This window comes from Mauremys mutica, chromosome 7, assembly GCF_020497125.1.
Source record: "Mauremys mutica isolate MM-2020 ecotype Southern chromosome 7, ASM2049712v1, whole genome shotgun sequence".
NCBI classification, from domain to species: Eukaryota; Metazoa; Chordata; order Testudines; family Geoemydidae; genus Mauremys; species Mauremys mutica.
This window is the reverse complement of record NC_059078.1, coordinates 25,327,342-25,353,930: the sequence shown is the minus strand read 5'-3', so window position 1 is coordinate 25,353,930 and position 26,589 is coordinate 25,327,342. Positions and strand designations below refer to the sequence as shown.

At 42.1% G+C, this 26,589-nt stretch overlaps 1 protein-coding gene and 1 long non-coding RNA gene across 18 annotated transcripts in view; one reads left to right on the top strand and one right to left on the bottom strand.

Annotated features, from left to right (window-relative positions):
- Positions 1-26,589, top strand: part of CCDC66 (coiled-coil domain containing 66) — an 86,436-nt gene that overhangs the window by 15,641 nt on the left and 44,206 nt on the right. For all 17 annotated transcript variants that reach the window (XM_045024260.1, XM_045024264.1, XM_045024259.1 and 14 more), the window contains 9 exons: positions 458-589; positions 6,448-6,701; positions 8,144-8,228; positions 9,103-9,264; positions 11,045-11,207; positions 11,722-11,859; positions 21,301-21,800; positions 24,275-24,312; positions 25,801-26,087. In XM_045024260.1, coding sequence (XP_044880195.1) covers positions 458-589; positions 6,448-6,701; positions 8,144-8,228; positions 9,103-9,264; positions 11,045-11,207; positions 11,722-11,859; positions 21,301-21,800; positions 24,275-24,312; positions 25,801-26,087 — 1,759 coding nt within the window. The remainder of the gene's footprint in view (positions 1-457; positions 590-6,447; positions 6,702-8,143; positions 8,229-9,102; positions 9,265-11,044; positions 11,208-11,721; positions 11,860-21,300; positions 21,801-24,274; positions 24,313-25,800; positions 26,088-26,589) is intronic.
- Positions 7,769-26,401, bottom strand: LOC123374369. Its single transcript, XR_006581078.1, has 5 exons — positions 26,167-26,401; positions 26,024-26,051; positions 22,623-22,686; positions 20,194-20,397; positions 7,769-8,175 (listed from the first exon to the last, which is right to left on the bottom strand). It is a non-coding gene; the product is annotated as an uncharacterized LOC123374369 (long non-coding RNA).

Below are 26,589 nucleotides of genomic sequence, written 5' to 3'. Positions count from 1 at the left end.
TTATGAGGTGTTTCTGTGAATTCGTGCATTTTTAGTAGATATTTTTAGAGCTGATGTTAATAGGATTGACATCAAGGAAAGTACTTGATTCGTGAGCCAATCCCTGTATGTAGCTCGTAATACAAAAATGAAGGAAAATTAGGAGGTTAAATAAAATCTAGCAAACATGTAGAAATTAACTACTGCTGAGGATATCAATAGAAATAAAGATGAATAGAGAGTTCATCATCAGCTGCATTTTATAGTGAACATTCTGAAGACCTTGATGGGAAAATTAATTTGGGCCAGATTGTATTGAAAATGAAATCTATTATTTTATGCCAGATAGAATAGCAGTATGTGAAGTAATGCAGGTATTTGTGAATGGCGGTACTACTTAAAAATGAGAAATGGGGGCTGAGGGGAGGCAGGCAGTTTCTCTGCTGCAGGTAAAAGACCAGTATCTGTGTCATTTCAGGAAGCTACACCAGTGGAGCACCCCTTTAGTGCCATGAAACGAGAACAACAGAAGAAGTGGCTTCTAGATCTGGACAAACAAAAGGAAGAGGCTAAACTACGAAAAATAGAGGAAAAACGTAATTTATCAAAGGTAGCTGTAATTTAGAGGGGTGATTTGGAATAAGAAAAGGTCTGTTTTTTAAACTTTCTCTTTCAATTCTGCTAAAGTGGAAGTCTATCAACAAATTGTAGATCACACCAACTCTGAAAGCCTGATAATAAGCATCCACAACTCCTGTTGATTTTGGTGGGAGTTGTGGGCACCAAGTACCTCTGAAAAATCAAAGGTGAAATCTTTGCCCATTCAAATTCAGTGGTAAAATTCCCATTTACTTCACTAGGACCAGGAGTTTACCCCAAGTCTTTATGACATAGCTAAACAACCAGCCAGTAACGGCAGAAGTAGCATTCTAGTACTTTGACAGCAAAGGGAACAAAGAGTCTATTCTAAGTCAGCTCATATGTGTGTTATTTCTGTAGTCCTTCTGTACATTACACCAAAAGACTTTTAGAAGAAAAATTCTTTCCCCAAATACCCTGCTGTAGCTCTTCAACTGAGTCAGACAGCTTACCTCCCTTAGGGGACAAGAAACTCAAGGAAGAGTGGGAGGAGGATTGATAACATTTTTTCAAATGTCCTTTTTTTCCCTGGACTCCTTGCTTCTCTTGGCTCTCTAATATAAGACTAAAACTTTTTCTGCCAGAGAAGAGGATTTATGCTTCTGGGAACTCACCCTGTGCAAGATTTTATATGAGATGTGCTAGTTTCTTTTCTTCAGAAGGCAAATACTAATAAGGGCTTGGCTACACTTACAAGTTGCAGCGCTGGTGGAGGCTTTCCAGCGCTGCAACAACACCCCGTCCACACTTGCAGGGCACAACCAGCGCTGCAACTCCCTGGTTGCAGCGCTGGCTGAAAACCCATCCCGGCAGGGGTATAAGGAGTGCAGCGCTGGTGATCCAGCGCTGCTCAGCAGGTGTGGACACTCACCAGCGCTTTACCTGTCCTCCAGGGAATAAGTAGTTATCCCAGAATTCCTGTTCAGCCACTCTGCACATCAGTTTGCACTCTACTGCTCTTGCCTCAGGTGACCCGCCCTGTAAATGCCCCGGGAAATTTAAAAATCTCCTTCCTGTTTGCTGCAGCCAGGTGTGGAGTGCAATCAGTTTTAATCAGTTACAGGTGACCATGCCTCCACGCGGCAAACGAGCCCCAGCATGGAGCACTGGTGAATTGCAGGACCTCATCAGTGTTTGGGGTGAGGCATCTGTTCAGGCACAGCTGCGCTCCGGCCGTAGGAATTACGATATCTTTGAGCAGATATCAAGGGCCATGCTGGATCGGGGCCATGATCGGGACGCAGTACAATGCAGGGTGAAAATTAAAGAGCTGCGGAGTGCTTATTACAAAGCCCGAGAGGGGAATCGACGATCCGGAGCTGCTCCCACGACCTGCCGTTTTTACAGGGAGATGGATGAGATACTTGGGGGTGACCCCACTGCCAATCCCAGGATAACGATGGACACTTCTGAGCAGGCTGGGGGACAGGAGGAGGAGGCGGCGGAGGCGTGGGGGGGGGAGGAAACCGCGAGTGAAGCTCCTGGCATGGGGGAAGAAACCGCAGATTCCCTGGAGGCATGCAGCCAGGAGCTCTTCTCAAGCCAGGAGGAAAGTACCCAATCGCAGCAGCCAGCAGTTTCAGAAGGACAAGCAGAGGAGCGTGTTACCGGTAAGCGGCTTTTATTTTCTGGGTGAAATGTTTCTGGAGAGGAGGGGGGGTTATGGATGCATGCATGCCAGCCTCTAGATGTGGAATAGCCCATTGATGTGGTCTATCACGTCGCGGTAATCTGCCTCAGTTATCTCAGCAAAAGCTTCATCCAGAGCGTGGGCAATATGCCTGCGCAGGTTTATAGGCAGAGCCACTGTGTCCCTTGTCCCAGTGACGGTGACGCGTCCGCGCCACTCTTCTGCCAGTGGTGGGGGGACCATTTCTGAACACAGGCAAGCCGCATAGGGTCCCGGGCGGAATCCACATTGCTCTAAAAGAGCCCCCCGCTGTTCCCTAGTGACTCGCAGTAGGGAAACATCTTCCAGGATTAAGTCCTGTGAAAAATGTTGGGAGACTCTTTAGTGAAGAGATAGGGAGATAAGATCACCCCTGCATCTGCATCTTCATTTCACTCAACCCCTCTAGCACTCCAGATTACCCGAAGCAACCAGCTCCCCTCTTTCACCCAAGCCCCACTTCTCCCCATATAAGCACTGCTCACTCACCATTTCGTGGCTTCTGTAGTGTTATGCGTGTGGGTAAAAGAATGCTTAAATAAGAACTCACTCCCTCAGTGTTACAATTCATGTCTGGAGATAGTGGATACAATGCTGCCCGTGTTAAATGTTGTCATTTCTGTTTCTACAGTGACCTTGACTACTGGACTGCCCAGATGTTCAACATCACAGAGGCTTCAAAATTTGAGAAAAAATCCCCGAAAGAGCAAAGAAGACATGCTGAAAACTGTTCTTAATCAGTCTGCTCGAGAGAGTAAGGACTTGAAGGATTGGCGAGAGAAAGAAAGCAGGACACGCAAGAGAAATGCAGTGGCCAAGAGGAAAACCACGGAGCGGCTGCTAAGCATCCTGGAGCGCCAAGCGGAGTCTATAGAGTCACTCGTTGCCATGCAAGCAGAGCACTACCGTGCTACTCCCCCACCCGCCCCGTCCTTTGTGCCTTGTGCCCCAATGTCAGCTCAAACCACCTTTCCCCAGCATCCAGGTTCTTACCACCACCAGCTGCCTCCAACAACTGTACGTTCCCCAACCAGCCCTGATACCTACCACCACCCTTACCCTCTGCATTCAACCCCCATCACCATGCAGTATATGAACCCTGAAGTGCAGGATTCATTAAACAGCAATCCAGACAGGGCATATGCAAACTTGTGACTGTACAGTTCACCAACCCACACCCCTGCCCTCTTGTGTTCATGAAATGTTGTGTGTCTGTCTGTCTGTCAAGGAAGTTTTTTTCTTTTCAATAAAACAATTCTTGGCTTTGAAAACAGTCTTTATTATAGCAGATAGTGAAAGATACCTTAGCCCAGTAAAGAAAGAGGCACTACAAATCATATTATTATTATGGATAATAGAATAACAGTGTAAGCAGTGCAATTCACTCCCATGCAAGGCAGCAAACATTATTGTTGGCTTTCAGCCTCAAATTCTTCCCTCAAGGCATCCCTAATCCTTGTAGCCCTGTGCTGGGCCTCTCTATTAGCCCTGCTCTCTGGCTGTGCATATTCAGCCTCCAGGACTTGAACCTCGGTGGTCCATGCCTCACTGAATGTTTCACCCTTCCCTTCACAAATATTATGGAGGGTACAGCAAGCGGATATAACCGCGGGGATGCTGCTTTCCCCCAAGTCTAGCTTCCCATACAAGCAACGCCAGCGGGCTTTTAAACGCCCAAAAGCACACTCCACAGTCATTCTGCACCGGCTCAGCCTGTAGTTGAACCGGTCCTTGCTCCTGTCAAGCTTCCCTGTATAGGGTTTCATGAGCCAAGGCAGTAACGGGTACGCGGGGTCTCCAAGGATCACAGTGGGCATTTCGACATCCCCTACTGTGATCTTCCTGTCTGGGAAAAAAGTCCCTGCCTGCATCTTCCTGAACAGGCCACTGTTCCGAAAGATGCGTGCATCATGCACCTTTCCAGGCCAGCCTGTGTAAATGTCAATGAAACGCCCGCGGTGATCCACAAGCGCCTGGAGAACCATAGAGAAATACCCCTTACGATTAACGTACTCTGATGCCAGGTGGGGGGGGCCAGAATAGGAATATGCGTCCCATCTATCGCCCCTCCACAGTTAGGGAAACCCATGTGTGCAAAGCCATCCACAATGTCCTGCACGCTCCCCAGAGTCACGGTCTTTCTTAGCAGGATGCGATTAATTGCCTTGCAAACTTGCATCAAAACGATTCCCACGGTCGACTTTCCCACACCAAACTGGTTCCCGACCGACCGGTAGCTGTTTGGAGTTGCCAGCTTCCAGATTGCAATAGCCACTCGCTTTTCCACCGTCAGGGCAGCTCTCAATCTTGTGTCCTTGCGCCGCAGAGTGGGGGCGAGCTCAGCACACAGTCCCATGAAAGTGGCTTTTCTCATACGAAAGTTCTGCAGCCACTGCTCGTCATCCCAGACTTCCATGACGATGTGATCCCACCACTCAGTGCTTGTTTCCCGAGCCCAAAAGCGGCGTTCAACGGTGCTGAGCATTTCCGTAAATGCCGCAAGCACTTTAGTGTCACACGCGGCAGGCAAATCCATATTGATATCATCGTCGGACTCCTCACTGTCACTTTGGAGCTGAAGGAATAGCTGGACTGCCAAACGTGTTGTGCTGGTGACACTCATCAGCAGAGTCCTCAGCAGATCGGGCTCCATTTGCCACAGAAATCGCGATTCACACAGAGAGTAACAGAAAGACACTCACAATGGCGCCAAACGCTGCTGGAAAGAGTGAATGCTGGGATGTGAAGCGATGCACCACGGGGCGCTGGCAAACAGGAAGCGGAATGACCCGCACACTTCCTTCCCCTTCCCACAATACTCAGCGCCAAAACGGCGCCAAAACGGGACGAGGTGCTCTGTGGGATAGCTGCCCACAATGCACCTCTCAATACAGCGCTGGAAAGTGCTGCAAGTGTGGCCACACTGCAGCGCTGGTAGCTGTCAGTGTGGCCACACTCCAGCGCTGGCCCTTCCACAGCTGCATGACCAGCGCTGTAACTCCCAGCGCTGCAACTTGTAAGTGTAGCCAAGCCCTAAGGGAACATTCCCCCCAATCCTTCCAAAAAGGCAATTCCTTCTGGAAGTTAGGAGAGTCAAATGCGAAAACTGTATATATACACACCCATGGTAGAGAGGACCCACAGGGGAAACCTTGGTTCCTTTGGCTTGTGTGGGTGTCATGTCACAATGCCCATTTGACAGACTAGGGCCAAAAAAAAAATAAAAAAAAAATCTCTAGGTGGTTGTGTGGGAGGGAAACAAGATACCTCTTCCTCAAAAACCTCAGACAGCACAATGAACAATGTACCAGTGCCTGTGGCCAGGATCTTTGTGATTCGTTAAAATGCATGTTTGTGGCGGAGACTGAAAGACCCTCCCTGCAAAGACTTCATACATGGAACACCTCTTGTTGTTGATGCAGTGTTTCTGAGCAGGCTGTACTGCCTGGGTGAGAAATTAGGGGGAAGGAAGAGAATTCATAGTAGCGAGGATCCCTACACCTAGCATGCCGACTGCTGTCCCAGAGTGAAAGTGCAGGGGGATGAATGTGGGCTGGTGAGAGAGAATACGAACACTTGTTCTGATATGTGCCCACAAAAAATGTTTAAGAAAAGCTTTCTGTCACCCAAAAGAACTTGCTCCTGCTACTCATTCATGCTGCTAGAGAATATCTGGAGAGCAAGACAGAGTTGCATGGATGAGTGACTAGAGTGGTAACCAATAAGCTGAGCAGCTTGTAGGACTAATGGACAGCATGAAAAATAATATACATCAAGATAAGGTTGCAGAGAAAGCTGTATGGAAAACCCTGTACTAGTATTAACTTATTTTATATAAGACTGAAAGATTCTTGACAAATTTAACTTTTTCACTTGCTAGTTTTTGAGTCTTGCCATTGCAAGTTTCAATGCATTGTAAGTGATTTTTCACCAAAAAGATTTGGTTTTAATTTGGTCTGCTTCAGGTCAGGTCACTTTCATATGAACCCAGTTTTCCTATTTCTAGAATTAACTACTCTATGTGGCACAGCACCATAATAGAGCTTTAAAAACGCAAATCCTGCTGTTTAGCTTTTATCAAAATATTTAGTTAAAAGTACTTTATATGACAGTCTAACTGAGTGTATTTCCATTTTTTTTATTGCTTCATATCTGTTTAGGCTGAGGAGCATGAGAGATGGGCAGTGCATTTTGATTCTTTAAAGAACTACCCTCGTGCTAATCCACAACACCCCATAAATGGAACATACACCAAGCAGCCTGAAATTCTTTGCCTGTCCCCCGAATCTCAGGCCCTGACTGCTGTTATTCATCCTTTTACACCTGCAGCTTTAGGCCATCTCATACATTCAAAGGTGAAGAATGTAGAAAAAACTGTTGAGAACACTACTTCGGAACAAAGTCAAAAAGCCAGGTGAGTGCACGTCTCAATTACAGTAGTCTTCCCAATCAATTCATTTCTGGAATATCTTTAGAAGTTAGTAAGTCTTTGAAGTGGTATTAAATTTGGTATTTACTCCTCTCTTCAGGAATTTGTATGGTTCCCTACTGAAAAAGAAATTTCAATTATTCACTAGTAAAATTTACCGGAAATAACATTCTTATGTTCAATTTCATTACAGTAACTCCTTGTTTAATATTGTAGATACGTTCCTGAAAAATGCTACTTTAAGTGAAACAATGTTAAGCAAATTCAATTTCCCCATAAGAATTAATGTAAATGGAGGGGTTAGGTTCCAGGGAAATTTTTTTCCACCAGACAAAAGACTTACACACAGTATAAGTTTTAAACAAACAGTTTAATTCTGTACACAGCAATGATGATTGTGAAGCTTGGTGAGGTGGTGGAGTCAGAGGCTGGAAGAGAGTGGGATATTTCCCAGGGAATGCCTTGCTGCTAAATGATGAACTAGCACTCAGCTAAGCCCTGAATATTGTTAATGTAGCCTCACACTCTACAAGGCAGCATGAATGGAAGGAGGAGACACAATCGATGCATGGCGGTGGCTGCAAACATTCCCTGCGGAAACTGAATGCGATGATGAACCCACGCTATCCTGCTGGCGTGCACCACTCCCTCTGCTTTCCAAAGTGCCTGGGGGTGCATGTGTTTGTGAGACAGAGACACACACTGTCTGTGTGTGTGTGAGAGAGAGAGAGAGACGTGCATTGCCCCTTTAAGTACGCTGACCCCACTCTAAGTAAGCCTTTTTAAGTAGATCAGCAAGTTAAGACAGCAGCTGCTGCCAGCAAACTCATTCTGTCCTGAGCCCTGTGGTGTCCCCCTTGCTCTGTGGAGATGGGGTGCAGGAGCAGGGGGAGGGTGACACCCTGACATCAGCACCCTTGTTCCCACCCCCACCACAGCAAGCAGGAAGCTCTCAGGAGCAGCTCTAAGGCAGAGGGCAGGAGCAGCACATGGCAGCGTGGGGAGGGACACCTGAACTGTCCGGCATTTGATAGCCTGCTGGGCGGCTGGTGCACAGGGAGCTGATAGGGGGGCTGCCAGCCCACTCTGGTTCCAAGCCCCCACCAGCTAGCTCCAAAGGGCTGCTCTTCCTGCAGGCAGTGGACATAGCAGGCAGCTTCTAAAGGACGTTATAAGGGAGCATTGTGCAACTTTAAATGAGCATGTTCTGTAATAGATCAGCAATGTAACAACAAAACAGCGTTAATCGGGACGATGTTAAGTGAGGAGTTACTGTATTTATTGTAGTGCAAACCTATGACAGTGAATGAAAGGTACATATTTTGACACAAAAGTCTTACATTTAAATCTTGCTGATATTTCAGATTAAATAAAATTCTGGAATTTTTTTTTTAAATGGAAAAACATTTAAATGATTCTCTTCATAGTTTTCTCCGGTCAATGACAGCTCTCTTGGATCCTGCACAAATTGAGGAAAGAGACAGGAGGCGGCAGAAACAGTTAGAACATCAGGTACAATCATGTTTTAATCTGACACAGCCTACGTGGGAAGAATGAATGAGGGTACGTGTGGTGATGTGACTAGGGCAGGTGCCAGTACACATTGCTCAAGGGAATAGAAACTGTGACTTTTTTCCTTCACCAGATTACCCTGGTTAACCAGATGTGTGTCACTTACAGCGGTAATGTGTAAGGCATAATTAATGTTTGTCAAGTGCTTTAAGAGCCTCTATTATTAAACTGATGCCTCAGAAAAATAGGACACATCCTTAAGCATCTAATAGGACGTGTGTGCCCCTTCCCTCTAACCCACAGCATAGCTTAGCTGGACTGGTATTGTAGTTCCTAGTCAGCAGATGTTTAAAACAGTATGGTCCTTATTCTCATTTACACTAAGCCCCCTAATTATATTTACATCCACTGCCAAAGCAGTATGGTTTATTGTATCTGACTGGAGTCATAATATACTGTACAATACCTTTATAACACCTTCCAGGGCAAACAGATGGATCAAAGTATATCAGATATCTTATTATCCCCCCAGGAAAATTGAAGTCTATAAAAAGTAATCAGTGTGATACGATTCAGGCTCATGTGTGTACATCCTCCCACACCCTGTGAGACTTTTTAAAAATTGTATTTTTCTTTGCCATACTTTCTGCTGAATAGGTTTACCTGCCAGAGAGCTAAGCTTCATTTATTTTGTGTGGCAAAGAAAATAATATCTATCTTATTGAACTGGATTTTTATAGAATCAGAATACAAATTACATATTTTCTATTTTTTAATATTATATATGAGAGACATGAAATTATGTAATACATTTTATATTATGCATACTAAGTGTTAATTTCACTAAATTTTATTATGATTTTGACATCACTAGAAAGCTATAATGGCTCAAGTAGAGGAAAAGCGAAGAAAGAAGCAGCTGGAGGAAGAGCAAAGAAAATGGGAAGAACAAGAAGAAGAACACCGCTTAGCACGAGAACGAGAACTGATGCAAAAACAGTTTGAAGAGGATATGCTCAAACAAAAACAAAAGGAAGTGGGTGTTAAGCCTTTACTTTGTGCAAGTAAATGACATTGTTTAGTAGAACTGCCAATGCCTAATACACTCAGAAATAAGTAGTAAATACTACTACTATCTAATGCATGAGGCAAGAGTAGTGTTGAACTTCTATTTGTGACTACAGTTAAGGTAAAAAATCTTGAGATTTTTTGAAGCAGTGTAGGGGATTTTGCCACACTTCTGTTAACATAAATTAATAGTTTTTAATATTTGAATGGAAGAAGTGACAGAACCCACGGGATTGATTCAAAAATATTACCCACCGTTTTTGATTAAACTAGAAAGCCTAGAAAATTAAGTCAGCACTAATACCACCCTATTGTGAGGGGAAAGTATTGCCTTACTCCCCTCAACACAACCTCTAAATTTTTTCACTTTAGAAAGGACATTGTCCACCTATTTTTCCATAATTAAAAAATGAACTTATTAACTTCACATGCATTAAACTGAAATCTCTCTCCTCACCAATAAAATTCATTTTGGGTACTCACTAGTTTGAGGGGTTGGTTGGGGGGGGGGGTGTTTGGTGGGTGGTTTGAGGTCCAGGCAGTTTTCACAAAAAGACACCAAGACGGACAAAAACCTCAAATAGTTTTAAATAAAGCTTGGGAAGATAAAGTCTTAGGCAATGTTTTGTACCCAAAATAGGATTTTTAAATTTTTTAGTTAAAACAGCAAAAACTGCTTTGAGCTCTAATACCATCTGAGAATGCCTAACTGGAGTACTGGTCTGTAGCTTGATGCTTCTGAGAGACCCCACAAATGTTATGTAATGCACTTGACTAGATGGGTCATGTCAGGGCTGAAGTCTCTTCCCCCCGAATAAATTTTAGTAATGTCATGTCAAAAAACCAGTGACACATTCTGGAGGTACTAGAATACTTTTTGAGACTACCACACAAAACACTCCATATACATTTTATTTCAATCTTCCGGGGGCAGAAGCCTTCTCACCCATTGGTGGATTCAAATTTAGTATTCTAGGGGCCCCATCCGTACCCCCTATGGACAAATGTGCGGAAGGAATAAAATTAAGATAAATGATTTAGCTGATGTTTTGAGCCACATAACTTGAGTTATTCTCCTCTTTTGGAGGAGATGTTGTGGGGTTCAAGGAAGGCATTGTGCAGGTGTATCTCAAGCCACATAGGGCTCCAGATTCTGCAAGGAAATCAGAGGCATCCCTATAGATCTTAGGGAGTGAGATCCTGTACAGATGACCTGCTTTACTGGACTTGCCTCCCTCAAGCAGCACAGCTCCTTCAGGAAACTTATTGCCATCAGATGCCCCCGCTCCCCCCCTTATCAACATGCACTAAGAGCCACAGAGGAGACCAGAACTCCAGCACTTCTTTCCACTCTGAAATCTGTAATGTGCTGAGAGGAGCTGTTACCTGGCTCCATTTCCTGCACCTTAAACCCACAGAGCCTTAAAAGTGTGAAGAAGCATCTCTGCTGCTTCTCTTCCATAAGTATAGAGTGCACAGTTTTCTAATACATGCTGCTTTGCTTCCCTTCAAGGAACATGATACAGGGGATCACAACGTAGTCTAGCTTTTTATGCTGCTACAGTGCTGGCACTAAGCTCTCAGCCTCACAAAGATCTTTGCATCTCCATTATTTCTTTTGCTCACTTAAAAAAATACCCAAATATAAAAAATTATGAATAGATGTAAATTTATAAGGAGATTATGCAGCTGTTTATTTTATTCTCAGACTAAATGATCTCATGCATTTCTCTCCGTTTTCATGATAGGAAATCATGACTCTTAAAACAAATGAGCTCTATCAGACAATGCAGAGAGCACAAGAACAGGCTCAGAGATTAAAACAGGAACAACGTATTCGAGAGTTGGCTCAAAAAGGACATGACATTTCAAAACTGCAGAAGAATCTTGAGGGTGGTGGTGGCGGCGGCGGCAAGTACCAAACTTTAATATATTTCATTTTATTTTGGGGGTGGTTGCATGAGCTGTGGATCCTATTTTTGAGAAAAAACATCCTCTCAGTCTAGATATTGCTCCTTGGCTTCAGAAACTGAACAAAACTTTTATCCTTTTAAACTCCTTTCAGTCAAGTACCTCAAGAAGCTTAACATATATAATGTTAATCAAGCCTCAAACACCAAGCAGCATTATCCATCTTTTATAATGGAAGAAAGACACCGGTGAAGATTTTCAGGAGCACAAGTACAACTGTTTTGGCTTTCAGAGGGACTTGCACCCCTAAGTCCCGTAATTTCTTTTGAAGATCTTCCCCAGAAAGGCTAAGAGATGTGGCCAAGGTCACACTGTGAGCCAATTGCAGAGTCAGGACTAGAACCCAGAAGCACTAATTATTAAACTATAGGGATAAGGTTAACCTGATAGTGTGATTTATATAGACCATTAATAGAAAATTGCTAACTTAAGTCACTTGTTTCTTCCTTTTTAGGTGATAAAATATGTGAGAGTTATTGTACTGGCCTTTCAAATGTAAGTCATGATCATTGTTCTGATGAAGTGAGCAGTAAGATGCATCAAGATGTAAAAACCATAACCTCTCCTCGGAAAGATACTGCTGTGCAGACAGGTATAAATTCCAAAAAATAATATGATTTAGTAGGATATCATGTTCTATAAGGGAAAAAAATTGTGGAATAGCTCCTTCATTAGCTCAGGCTATCGGTAGAGGCAAATCTTGTTTATACAGCACAGAGTAAAACTAGAAGTGACTGCTTAGACAGATTAGAGTATCAAGAGTAAATAAAATAGCAATAGGGAAACTAAGGTCTTTTCTAGATTAGAGAGTTTTGTCAGCGCAAGTTATGACGATGTACAACCGCTGCTGTAATTAAACCGCTGTTGCATGTCCACACTATGGTCCTTGTGTCAGTGGAGCATATCCACAACAGCAGCTCTTGCATCGACAGAGAGAGCAGTACACTGTGGGTAGCTATCCCACTGTGCAACTAGCTGCAGGGTGCTTTGGGAAGGGTTTGCAATGCCTCATGGGTAGGACCCTACCAAATTCACGGCCATGAAAAACGTGTCACAAACCGTGAAATCTGGTCTCCCTCCCTGAAATCTGGTCTTATGTGTGCTTTTACCCTATACTATACAGATTTCACTGGGAGAGACCAGCATTTCTCAAATTCAGGGTCCTGACCCAAAAGGGAGTTGTGGAGTGGGGGGGAGAGTCACAAGGTTATTTTAAGGGGGTTGCGGTATTGCCACTCTTCTGCACTGCCTTCAGAGCTGGGCAGCTGGAGAGCAGCAACTGTTAGCTGGGCACCCAGCTCTGAAGGCAGCATCCCACCAGCAGCAGTGCAGAAGTAAGGGTGATACCATGCTATCCTTACTTCTGCACTGCTGCTGTTGGTGGCTCTGCCTTCAGAGCTGGGCTCCTAGCCAACAGCTGACGTTCTCCAGCTGCCCAGCTCTGAAGGCAGTGCTGTCACTAGCAGCAGCACAGAAGTAAGGGTAGCAGTACTGCAACCTCCCTTATAATAACCATGCAACTCCCCTCACTCCTTTTTGGGTCAGGATCCCTACAATTAGACCACTGTGAAATTTCAGATTTAAATAGCTGAAGTCATGCAATTTATGATTTTTAAAATCCTATAACCGTGAAATTGACCAAAATGGACTGTGAATTTGGTAGGGGCCTACTCATGGGGGCAGGTACAGCATCACATGATGAAGGTTTCTCAATCCCATTGTTCCATGAGCATCCTACGAGATTGCCAGCTGCTTTTCAGGGTGGATTTGATTTAAATCACTAGTTAGGAAGACTCGATTTAATCATGGATTTCTTCATAAAAGTGCATTCTTGTTGGTTGTTACAACCTTAATACATATTCTTCACAACTCAGAGATAGATGTAGGTTTCATTTTTAGAAGGTACACACTATACATTTTTAAGGGGATTTATTTTGGAAACTTTTCAGATTAGTTGTACAGTTATATCACAAAGTCAATGATTGTTTGGTTATTTCATTTACCAAAGGTAATTGAAGCATATATTTATGTAGTCACTGGGAAGTAAACTATCTCCAATTCAACAGGTTAATCATTAATATTTGGAGGATTTTCTTGCCATGCTGTATTAGGAGGAGAACATCACCAGACAGACATTTAAATTGTTTTATTTAACTAAAATAACGTTACGTATTCTGGATTTTTTCCTTAAAATATTATATGTTTGTTATTGAACAAAATAAGCATATTAATTTTTGAATTTTGTTAAACATTCAAGTTTTTTAAAATTAGGTTTTTGTTTTTGGTAAAATTGTTTAACTAAAATAGTTGACTTAATTTTTGTTTTTCAAAAAAAAATTTCATTTATGTCAGCCAGGTCAACATGAGAAACTTAAAATATTGGGTTCTGCAGCTAACTGAGTCGTCTTCACCTTCATTTTCCTGTTTGTTCATAATCTGGAAAAGAAAAACAAGCTTTCCTGCTTTTTCAGGTCCCAAACGATTTCTCAATTTGGAATGAATTAGTCCAAAGAAAGAAAATATTCTTTCTACACTGGCAGAAGAAGCTACTACTGTTAAAAGTGAGATTATCACTTCAACAGTCTCTGAATCCAAGTGCTTAAGTGACTTCCACCAGTTGACTGGTGTGATTTTCATTAAAACATCAGCAGCAACCATATATTTCTTGAATGGTTTACCCTTCGCTCTGAAGTTTATTATAGTTGGCATTATGGAGGGATGATTGCTGGATGTCCATGTCATAACCTCCTACTCTTCTTCAGCAGTTAAGGTTTGACCCTGTTACTGAGTATTGAGAATATTTGCAAGAAAATGAGCTGGAGATAGTGCTTGTCCCATTCATTTTTTTAAAGCTTGTAATTTAACTCTGTCATTGCATATTTCTCTTTAAGATCTCACTCAGTTCCTTCCAAATTTCAACAGTGTCAGCAATAAAACAGCTATTTCCTTGCATTTTGTTCAAGGCTACAGAAATAGGCTTCAGGGTATTCAGCATGTGTTCAACATTTCTCTTAAGCCCAATGTTGAGAACGTTGACTGTGACAGTGCAATCTATTTTTTCACGATTTTATTCACAAACTGTCATCACATTAGGCCAGTTCTTGATATAGTGGGGGCAGAGTGTAGTTCCGCCCCCAACAATCTTCTATTCATTGAACTTTCTGAAACTTTGCACTTTTAGAGAGGTAAGGGATTGACTCTATGTGTACACAGTTACAGAGGGACAATAGGGTTGAGGTCTTTTATTTCTCACCTCTATATATTATTTATTTATTTTAAAACATTTTTGCTGTTAACAAGCATGTTAGCTCTGGAAACAGAAATCCACAGTTTGAGACCTGCAAAACATCCCTAATCCTAAACATCTGATGGTATCTTTTAGACTGAGCACTGAGTCCCAATGGGTAGATAGAAAAATTAACCTAAATAATCTGTACAGAAGCCCCTGGAACCCCATAAGATTGGGTCCCTAATCCGTGAACTATTGGAACTCATTTACAAAACTTTTCTTAAACATTACATGAATATATTGTCTCATACTATAGAATTAGAATTTATAATCCCTATTCCATGATGGGATATCTTTGAGCTATAATGTGTCTTAATTAAAACTATCTTTAGGTATCAGAGGGGTAGCCGTGTTATTCTGAATCTGTAAAAAGCAACAAAGAGTCCTGTGGCACCTTATAGGCTAACAGATGTATTGGAGCATGAGCTTTCGTGGGTGAATACCCACTTTGTCAGATGCATCTGACACAGTGGGTATTGACCCACAAAAGCTTATGCTCCAATATGTCTGTTAGTCTATAAGGTGCCACAGGACTCTTTGTTGCTTTAGGTAGGCTTTTTTCCCTCCAAAAGCATTTTATCAAAAAAAATCATTGATTTTTATCTACCCTTCTGCTTTTCAACTGCCTTCATAACCTGCAACCCAGCCACCTCTATCAGAAAGTATGGATCTGCTCTTCAGTGTTGTGCTGTGCATTAAGATCACAAGACTATAACAGAAGCCCAACAAGGGGCTATTCGGCTGAGGGGATGCCTTGAAGGAGCATATTAACATTGAGCCACAGTAATGTGTGTTACTGTAGTGTGCTGAGCCTGGCCTTGTTTGTACTGTGCTCTGAACCTTGTAATGATTACTGTGTGTGCATGAAAAGTAACACATTTAAAATCACTTTTTAAAGTGGCAGTCTAATATAACCAAACTGACATTGCTGAACACTTACAAAAGAAACCCACAGAAGCAACCGCTCCTGAGGCAAAAGCTGGTGCATGGACAGCTGGTGTCTCCCCATCCCAGCTCAGCAGAGATTGGTACACCAGCAGGGGGAAGGGGATACTCCGACATCAGCCCCCACCTCCCTCCCCTGTACAGCAGTCTCTTCTCTTCTTGCCCCTTCCCTCCCCCGCAGCAACCTGCCTGCTGCTGCAATCCCAGTGCAAGCAGGATTCCAAGTTAATGTTTTGATTCTATGAGTTCTTCCACAGCCTTCTCTCCCCACAGACCTAGGAGAGCCACCTCTTCCCCAGTAGTCCAGGCAGGAGTGTGTTTGCTGCTGGAGCTGGCATGCTCAGCTGGGCAGTAGCTATGTGAGCTCTCCACACTGAGCAGTTTCAAAACTTCCTGGGCTTAGAGGGGGGGAGGGGCACATGCCTGCGTAGCTGGATACAGGGCTCTGGAGTTTAAAACAGTGAGCAGTAACGAATACAGTGTCTATACTGATGTTTTGTCAATCCAACTTTGCCGCAAAAAGCTCTACACTTCTCATTGAGGTGGTTTTATTTTGTTGACACAGCAGGAGTTTGCTGGCAGGAGGAGCATTGTCGTGCTTGCACCTCCACTGTTTTGTCGACAAAAGCCACCTTTTGCTGACAAAACTGTGTAGCGTAGACAAGGCCTAACACTGGACGAGATGTGATACTCCTAAGAAAGGAAGGCATGCTTAGACTTATGTGCCTTCATGGTTCACAAGTACTGCATAGGAGTATTACCAGCCTGTTGCCCAAATTAACTGTATTACTGGGTTTGATTACATAGGGTGCTTGGCATAGTCTGTTATGTATCTTATAACAAATTAATATGGGTCTGACTACAGTGTGTGGCACTCACTCGGTCATGTGAGTAAACAAAATAGGACCCAGTTCAGCAAGGTACTTAAACATATACCTCACTTTAAACACATGAGTATTCCCATTAACTTCAGTGGAATGTGATGCTGTTGCAAAAAAAGCAAACATGATTCTGGGATGCATTAACAGGTGTGTTGTGAGCAAGACACGAGAAGTCATTCTTCCACTCTACTCTGCGCTGGTTAGGCCTCAACTGGAGTATTGTGTCCAGTTCTGGACATTAGGAAAAAGTTCCTGTCAAGGTGGTTACACGCTGGAATAAATTGCCTAGGGAGGTTGTGGAATCTTCATCTCTGGAGATGTTTAAGAGTAGGTTAGATAAATGTCTATCATGGATGGTTTAGACAGTATTTGGTCCTGCCATGAGGGCAGGGGACTGGACTTGATGACCTCTCAAGGTCCCTTCCAGTCCTGGAATCTATGAATTACTCTCATGCTTAAGTACACGCTTAATATCTTATGAATTGAGGCCCTAAAGAGGTAGCGAAGATACTAGAAAATTGCTGCTAGTGATTTTGGAGTTAGGGTACAAAAGCATTTTGTTTAATAATTGGCAAAACCTTCCACAAAACATGCATAAAAGTAGTTGTATATCCAGATCTCACACTGTTAGGGTAGTCAGGTACCTCATCACTACATGCCCTTAGGGTGGAGTAGTCTTGTCTGTCCCTGCTATGTTTTAGCTCCCTGAAACAAACACCCTCTAATTTGGCTCCACAAGCACTTACTTCCAGGTCTCTGCAGACCTCCCCTGTCTGTGCAGGTTAGTGCTAAGTATACACCAACCCCTTAGTCCTCAAAATGCTCCCCTATAGTGTCCAGCCCCTGTCACTGGACATTCACCGTAATTACTAGGTTCACTATCCCCAGAGGAGCCAAATACACACAGCTTGACCGATACAACTCAAAATCAGGTCATTTATACCACCACAGAAGTGAAATGTATAGTGAAAAATCAAACTTATGATCAAACAGAGAGAGAGAGGTACTGAGTACGGCTAGTGGGTGGAAACAGAACTAGTAACACTTATTAATCTACTTTATAAAATAGGAAATATAACCATTTTCTCCCAGGGATTCTAAGACAGAGCTGCTGGTTTTCAGACAAAAAAACAGGATCCAAATTTTCATGAATACACCTCACCCCCTTCAAGGGGTTTCCTCAGCCAGTGGATAACTAAATGGCTTTTTGCTTCTCTTTATATTAACCAACACATTGTGTTGACCCCAGAGTCAAGATGTCTTGAAATGCAAGTGTGGCTCCCATTGTGTTTTGCTTACAATGCTTAAACTACATATGAACCTATGTAGCCATGTGGCTAAACATCCCTTTGTTTGGCAAAACTGGTTTTTCACCTATGCTGGCGAGTGAAACAAACTATAGGGACATATTTTTAATATACATAACTTTAAATATAAGTCAGTACATACATTTCACAATGATATTAAGGACTAGCATGATCCTGGCTTTCATTTAAGAACTCACATGGTATTTTTAATAGATAAATACTATAACAGCAAAGTGTTAGGTGTAGTGAGTTTATCAGGCCTGACAGGAACCTTTGCCAGTTGGTATTGAGAGGTCCTTAGGCTAACACATACCAAGACATTCCAATTTGTTCCCAGATGTCAAACATTACTACTAGAAATGAAGATCAAGAACACTCTACATTTCTTAGCACTATAGTTAAGGCAAAAATTATATTTAGTAAAAATATACAGCCATAGTGTGGCTTTTAGTTTAAATAGATAAGTTTCTTTATTGCAACAAATACCTAGAGTAGGTGCACAGTCACTAACCTCCAGCCCTCAAGTGGGTTGGAAAATTCCATTGAAATATTTTTTGTTTCTTTAACTAGAAATTCATATTTTGGGCTTGGCAGCAAGTATAGAAAGATTAATGGAGATTTGCAAATTCTAAGGAATTAAGTATTTGGGGTATGCCTAATATAATGTACGAAGGGGACTGGTAGGGTGGGAAGGTGGGTTTATTTGTTTTAAACAAAGTTTTCCCTTTTAGAAGAAGAGGGTGTCATGGGGCGGTCCCCTGTGAGTCTCTCTTTTCTTCCATACAGACCACACTCACTCAGGTCACCTTCACTACCACTGTACTTTATTATGGTGTTCTATCAGGCCATCACCTCTAGTACTATTTACATATATATGCATCCCAGTCAGCTCCCCTCTTCTGGGGAAAAAGAGATCAGCTTTGCCTTCCTTCAGGTTCTGCATTCCCAGGGTTTCCTTCATCTCGATTTATCTCCTCCCAGCTACTAGGGTTGCTTCTCTCCTCTGATAAGCCCTTCAGCTGTGGCCCTACTTGCTAATGGGTCTTCCACTTAGATCCCAATTGACCTATATTGGTGGGGATTTGAGTGACAGGTTACTGAGTCAGCTCCTGACTCAGAACCTGTCACACACCTCCCCATCTTCTTCCAAATGCTCTTTTCTTTTGGGCTGAGCTCTGCCTTTATCACCATTCTTTGATTTTTGTGGGACTCCATCTTTAGGTTTATTCAGAGTTCCTTAATGACTGTCTTCTGTTTCCAAAAAAACAACAACCCCAACTGTGGGTGGGGATTGTCCCCACAATTCAGTCTCTGCCTGTCAGTAGAATGCTCTTGGCATGAAGACAATCTGACCTTCCCTCTAATTTGTTGCTACTCTACCTCTAATTCTAGGTTCTCTTCACTCTCCATGACACTTTTTTCTGTCCCTGACATCTCATTCTTGCTCTGGTCCATTCCTGGGACTCCCCAGGAAACCCTTGTTTTATCAGCTATATCCCGTTATACCTTTGTTTTCCTTCCTTCTCTACCAGACTCTCTTCTCTCTTGTTGACCTTCCTGACTTCTCTCTACCTGTCTGGGTTTTTTTTATTTCTGTCTCACAGCCCCCTTCTTCTAGCTCCTTTTCCACATTCCATAACTGACCCTGTGATCTCCTTGGAGTTTCCTCTCTCTCACTGGGAAGGGTTTCTAGTTCAGACTCAACACAACTGTATGGGGTAAAGCCTCCACCACTCCCACCTTCCATATAAACACTCTCTTGACCTCCAAGAAGAATGTCTCCTTTCCCCATGTATACATTCTAACCTTACTACCCTCCCAGGTAACATCTACTGGAGTTTCATCATGTCTCACAGAACAAAAGCCACCAACTTGCAGTCCATACACAAACACTTTCTATGGGTCCTGGCCACCGACATTTGGTAACACACCAACCCTCTTCTGGCAGAGTATGAGGGCCCTTTGGACTTCTCTCTCCTTTTCTCAGTCCCTTTTCCAACTTCTTTCTCATCTCTTGTCCCAGCAAGAGATGGACTGTCTTTCTGGGTAGGTCGGCCTCTAAGAATTTGTCAGTCAGCTTCCCGACACTGTCCAGTGTGGAGGATTGATGCCTGTTCACCCATATACTCCCCACCACAGAATAGTTCCTGCAAGGTCTTCCTATGATCAGACATCCATCACTTCCTCCGCCCCCTGGCTCTCTGGGGGTAACAACCAGCTAGTAGCCCAGTCTTGACAGCCTCTCTGCTTTTCACCATCCTAAATTTCTGTTGGGATCTTTCTGACAACAGAACCATTCTATCTGCAATGGCATGTTCTTCACTTAGGGATGCTTTGCCTATCAGATAAGGAGCCACTTGCAAAGCCCATGATGCCTTATCCCAACCAGAACTTAAAGCCACCCTCTCAAAAGTTTGGTGAAAGGCCTGAAGGTCATTTTTTGGAGCCACTTTACAATATCCAGTTCCCTGGGCTCTATTGTTAACCCCGGTCACGGGACTCACCAGATTCTGCAGTATCCCATGCTGTATGGCCATCTGTTCCTTGATAAAGTCCTGGAGAACATTCTGTTGGTCTGCCTGCCACACCGTCTGGGCCTGCTGCTCTGGTTGGTAGGACTGTTGAAAAAACTGTATGGAGTACTCCATTTCAGAATTTCTTCCACTTCCCAGATCATTGACCCTTGTGCTGGCTCCCTCTTTGGCTTCCTGCACAGATGAGGGAAACAGGTCCAGGAGAAGCCCCCAATTATGTTGCAGGGTGGTCCCCTGGGAGTCTCTCTTGCCTTAGGTACAGACCCACATACTCCAGCCACCTTCCCCACCACTGTTCTTTATTATAGTGTTCTATCAGGCCACTACCGATAGTACTATTTATATATGCACAAGTCCTAGTCAGCGCCCCTCTTACTAAGGGAAAAGGAAGCAGTACTAAGAACAACCAAGTCTGTCTTCCTTCATGTTCTGCACCTCCACCCTTTCCAAGGCTTCCTTCCTCTCTATGTATCTGCTCCCAGCTGCTAGGATTGCTTTTCCCTCTAATTAGCCCTTCAGCTGTGACCCTGTTTGTTAATTGGTCTTCCACTTCCAATTAACCTATATTGGTGGGGATCCAAGTGACAGGTTACTGAGTCAGCTCCTAACTCAGAACCCCTGTCAGAGAAGAGAAAAAAGAAACCAGATTGGGAATGCCTGTTACACTCAGTAGCACTTAAAATGGTGAATATGATCTGACAAACTATAAACAAGATGCCCCTTAGATATTCATATAAAAGCTTCATGTTGTTGTTCATCATTGGGCTATCACAATACAAGATGAACTCTATATATCAGGACAATGTAGTTTCATTTCATTTATATTTTAAGTTTTCTTACATTTTGTTCCCCATGTTTTTAAACATGGATTGAGTTTATCTGATAACTATGTTGGTTCTCCCCTGTGCTGTTTACTTTGAAACATCAAAAAGAATAAAAGAGTGTGCCAATATTGTAGCAACCAATGTTTTGAATGAAGTGAGTAGTAATGCATTTATAGTCTAAATACTGAAATATAAATCAAAGAAGTCATGTGGCCTGCTTAGAAAAATATAAAAGAGATACTTTTCTTTTTAGATGACTTTGACACCAGAGCATACATCCGAACTGAAACATGTACTGAGCCAGTTGTAGAAAGAAGAACTGTGGACTGTACATCTCCAAATATTTCCATAGAATATAAAGAGAAATTTAACATCAAAAAATGCAAGAAAGAAATGCAGTATCCAGATAAAAATAAAATTTCCGAAAAAGAGAATAACGGCAGTTACACTGATTTGTATAACCAATTTGCAAGAAAAGAGAAACAAACAAAACCTATGGAAAAATATGGAAAGAGACCCGACTGGAACATAAACAAACCTGGGAAAAGGTATATTCCAGCATCAGAAAGATACCCTAGACGGCTACAAAAGCAAAGGGAGGAAAAGAAAGTAAGACGACAGATAGAGCTGCTTCAGTTGGTAGAAAGAAATACTCCTGGCAAACTCTGCCAAAAGAAAGAAGTCTCTCCAGAAAGGTCTCCTTCACCTCACCAGGAAACTAATACAAAGAGTAAGGGACATGCAGTCACAAAGGTAATGATTTGGTGTTTAACAGCAAAAAATTTTCATCATAACCTTGGCTCACTTAATATCTCATTTGTATCTGGGCTAGATCATTGGTGCAACTCCAGCACTTAGTTCAGTAAGTGGGTATTCTAGTGACATAATACGTTCAGATTTCACTCACATGGATTTTGATGTCACCATAACCCTCCTCTGTGTATTTATTCCCTGTTATTTAGTTGTCACTTACTCTTTGTGTAAAGAGGGAATCTGATTGGCAGCAAGATACAAGTCCAGGTATCATTGTACCCTTGGAGATTGAAATTATGAAACTGACTTTACCCTCTGTGTCCATCAAAGGCAGGAAAACATACAGGAGAACAATGTTAATTTTCACAAACAACCAAAAAAGCCATTGTTGACTTGTGAGAGAATTTATGACAGCAAAGTACATATTTCATAATTGCACCTTTTCTTCCTTCTCCCATTCCACTAAACACACATCATCAGTAGCCCATGGCTGAAAAAAAAATCCTATCTTCCCATACTTTAAAGAAAATATTCCTGATACCCCTCACCTCCCAGTATTGACATTGTGCCTCATTCCATCCCTTCACACCAGGTCTACCTTCCAGTGAAAAATGTGTCTGGGAGATAAAGTGACCTCTGTAATTCTGTATAGCCAGCCAAGAAGCCATTTATTTGTTTGGCTGAAAATGAATGCTACAAATGCACTACTTCAAAGGCTGTGGGCACAATAAGTAATCTGTGAGATTCCATAGGTATTCATGTATATGTCTTAAAAGAATGTGAAAGACAGAATTGCAAAACTGAAGACAGTTTTTCACTTACATTAGTCAACAACGATGGCAGTTATTACAACTGAGTTCTGCAGTTGATTTTCAGGAAAGTTGGCCTTTAAGTGAAAATACAAGATAAATTGAAGTAGAGTATAAATTGCTTGTTCAAAAGTCTAATAAACCATATATAAATTAATATTTTTCATTTATAAGAAAAAAACTTCCCTGGTGTCTGGAAAAAGGGACCTACATTTAATAATAGTGCTCAGCCTGAAGCTTTATGTAGTATGGATACAGCCATAAAAGGTCCTATATCCTGGTGTGTCTGATTGTTCCAACCACCTGTAGGTACACCTCTACCTTGATATAACGCTGTCCTCGGGAGCCAAAAAATCCTACCGCTTTATAGGTGAAACTGCATTATATTGAACTTGCTTTGATCCATTGGAGTGCGCAATCCCCCCTCCCCCCCCGGAGCACTGCTTTACCGCGTTATATCTGAATTCATGTTATATCAGGTCGCGTTATATTGAGGTGGAGATGTACTTTTCCACCTATATTTTTAGTGTGTGTGTGTTTTTTTCCATAATCCTGCTTTATACCATGGAGAAATTTTTCACTCTTACACCCCTTTCCTCCCTTAGAAATTTCAATTTTGTGTTTCCCTGATAGGATGCCAGCCCTTTTTCTGAGTTGCTGATTAGGTGTTATGTCTCACCTGCTTTGATGCAACAGCGTTAGCAGAGATCTCAGCTGCTTCCTTGGCTTCACAAGAGTTGAGGAAGGAGTTCTTGCCTAATCACTCTTCCAGGGTACCACTCCTATGGAAACCCCACTAGAAAACTGATTCTAAGGCTTGAAATTTTAACCCTTAATTTCTCTAGGAGTAGCAGTTAGTGGTACCTCTAGTGCAGTGATGGGCAATCTGTGGGCCGCATGCGGCCCATCAGGCTAATCTGATTGTGGGCCTCAAAACATTTTGCTGATGTTGACCGTCCGCTGGCACGGCCCCCCGCAGCTCCCACTGGCCACATTTTTCCTTTCCTGACCAATGGGAGCTGTGGGAAGCGGCGGCCAGCACATCCCTGCGGCCAACTCCTTCCCGCAGATCCCATAGGCCGGGAACGGTAAACTGTGGCCACTGGGAGCTGTGGGAGACGGGGTGGCTATGCCTGAGGATGGTCAATGTCAGCAAAACATCTCACAGCCCGCAATCAGATTACCCTGATGGGCTGCAGGTTGCCCACCACTGCTCTAGTGGCCAGAACTTGTCCTTCTCTGGATTAGTGAGGTTCCCCCTAATGGCAAAACTTGGTCAAGGAATGTCATGATCTCAAGGGTGCCCCCTTGAGTCACAAATAACCTGTACACACCCTACCTCCAATCATTACTGGCATTACAGACCTTAATGTCCCTGGTTCTTCATACCTTTTGCATCAGCTCTGGAAATCCCAAACTTACTCTGCACATTTAACTTCACGGCGGTGTAAGTTGTCTTCAGAGAATTACATCAGCAGTGAATTTGGTCTGCAGTGTTTATAATAGCATCTCTTTGATTAAAGGCTTAGATATGTATATTTCCCCTGAATTCAGGTCTAACACTACTTTAGGAACTTTAGAAGGAAAAAAAACATTTTGTCATACAAAATAAAATATATATTATAAAAAAATTAGATTTTTTTTTAACTTTTGATCTTATTGTAGAAAGAACAATCTCAGAAGAGTCATTTGAATGAAGAAAGGTAGGTCTGCATTCTGTATCAGTTATTACAATGAAATTAAGAATGGGAAATTAGATATGTTTTAGTGCCATTTTTACTTTTTATTAAAAATATACCATTTTTTAAAATAAAAGTTTATATATATATATCAAGTAAAAAACATTTCAGAGAGTACTATACTTGGGTAAACTATGCTGATCACATGTGGAGTCTTTCAAAGTTTCTTTGGATTTGCTTTAGATTTGGAGTGTTCTGATCACCCTTAACCCCTTCATAACTGGAATTTAAGATGGCAAAGATACTGTACTTGTAATGAGAGAAAAATACACACATAATTCCCTCATGGTTGTGGAGAAAAGCTTTAAACATGAACTTGACTGGTTTTCAGTGCTACAAGGCAAATTCAATTAATTTAACATTTATTACTAAAATACTGGATGATTTTTAAGTTAATTATAATTTGGGGGGGGGCCTTACTCATGATTTTTGAATGGTTGGGATTGGCAATACAATCCCAACCACACATTTTTGTAAACTCTCCTCCTGCTGTCACTGACTAACTTCCCTCATAGACTGCTTTAAGCACCCAAGTGCCAAATTAATCGGATTCCTTATTGAAGGGCCCATTCTTGTAACCTCTCTGTGTAAGGAGAAGATATTGGATCAGATCAAAATGGCCTTTTGATGTGCTTCATTGTGAGATAAAGGCATATATTAGACAGCAGAATCTGTCCTAAAATGAAGGCAAGTTTAGTTATTTAAGAACAGGACCTACTCTTCCTTTCTGTCACTTGGGCAGGGAACATGACCTTTTGCAGTATATATTTTTTGCATTTGCCTTCATAAAAAAGTGTTTAGAATGCATTTTATCCTTAAAAGAACTAGCACAGATTTAAATAATTCTGAATTACTTTTATAAATTTCATAGAGCTTGTTTTCAGATACAGAGAGAATGATGAGCAAATGGCTAATTCTAGAAAACAGATATTTCTGTTAAATGTTTAAAATAAAAGTGTCAAATACTATAGAAGGAAAATTATAGGATGCCACTCAATCTAGGAAATAAGAGCCCACAATTGTCTGCAAGCTAACAGAAATAGAATATTCATGGCCTGATTCTCGGGTCTGGCCAAGCCTTCAGACGGCTCTTTGGTCCCAAATGACCATTTTGGCAGGTGAGAATAACCAGATCTGTGTGGGTTCTCCCTTTCATCAACCCATGCAGCCTATCCTGTAGTGACAAGAGAAGTAGCACAGAGTCATTATTCTGATTCTTTGTCATCTGGGAATTCCTAATTAGCAAGATCCTTGAGTTTCTGGCCACTTTGCGCTAAAAGTGTGAAAAGCGTAAATGTTTATAGTGCACATAAAGCACATAGGGGAGGGAAGACATCATTTTAGATTTTGTTTAAAGATCTGTTAAACAATATTTCATTAGTTTTGAGGTGTATTAATAAAATGAAGCATATTGCTTGAAAATTTTGGTCTAACTAAAATTGTTTTGCACAGATCTGAATCACCACCTGTTCCAGCAGTTAAAAACAGATTATACCAAGTACAACAAAGGCAGATAAATACTTCTAATTTCCCAGTTCAGAATGGCAATAGTGGAAGAGAGAGAAATATCAACACAGACATGCAACAGAGGAAATCGTCTTCTCCAGTTATTGAACCTGAACGGCCACCCTCTTCTCATTTTATTCCCTATGTGCGAACAAATGAAATTTATTACCTTGATCCAGATGCACCAATGACTAGACCTTCAACACATGATCCACAATATCGACAGTTTAATGGTACTGAAACATATTGTAAACCGATATTAAGATGGGGGGAGGGATTATAGTGATTTAGTTTTAAGAGTTGTGTGAATACCTGATGTAAATAGTGCACTGAAGTCTCTGACATTTATCCTTATAAATGCCTTTGACTAATCAGTCGTGGCGCAGTATTATACAGAGAGCCGGTACTTGGTAGGCCACTAATGGACAGTGTTAAAAGAAAATAAAGTTAACAAAGCTAAACATTCATATGCCCCTTCATGCTTCAGCCACCATTCCGGAGGACATGATTCCATGCTGATGATGTAGTGTGTTAATAAAATTTGTGACTGAACTCCATGGGGGAGAATTGTATGTCCCCTGTTCTGTTTTACCTGCATTCTGCCATATATTTCATGTTATAGCAGTCTCAGATGATGACCCAGCACGTGTTGTTTGATTTACAAACACTGTCACTGCAGATTTGACAGAAGACAAAGAAGGTACCAATGTGAGATTTCTAAAAATAGCTACAGCA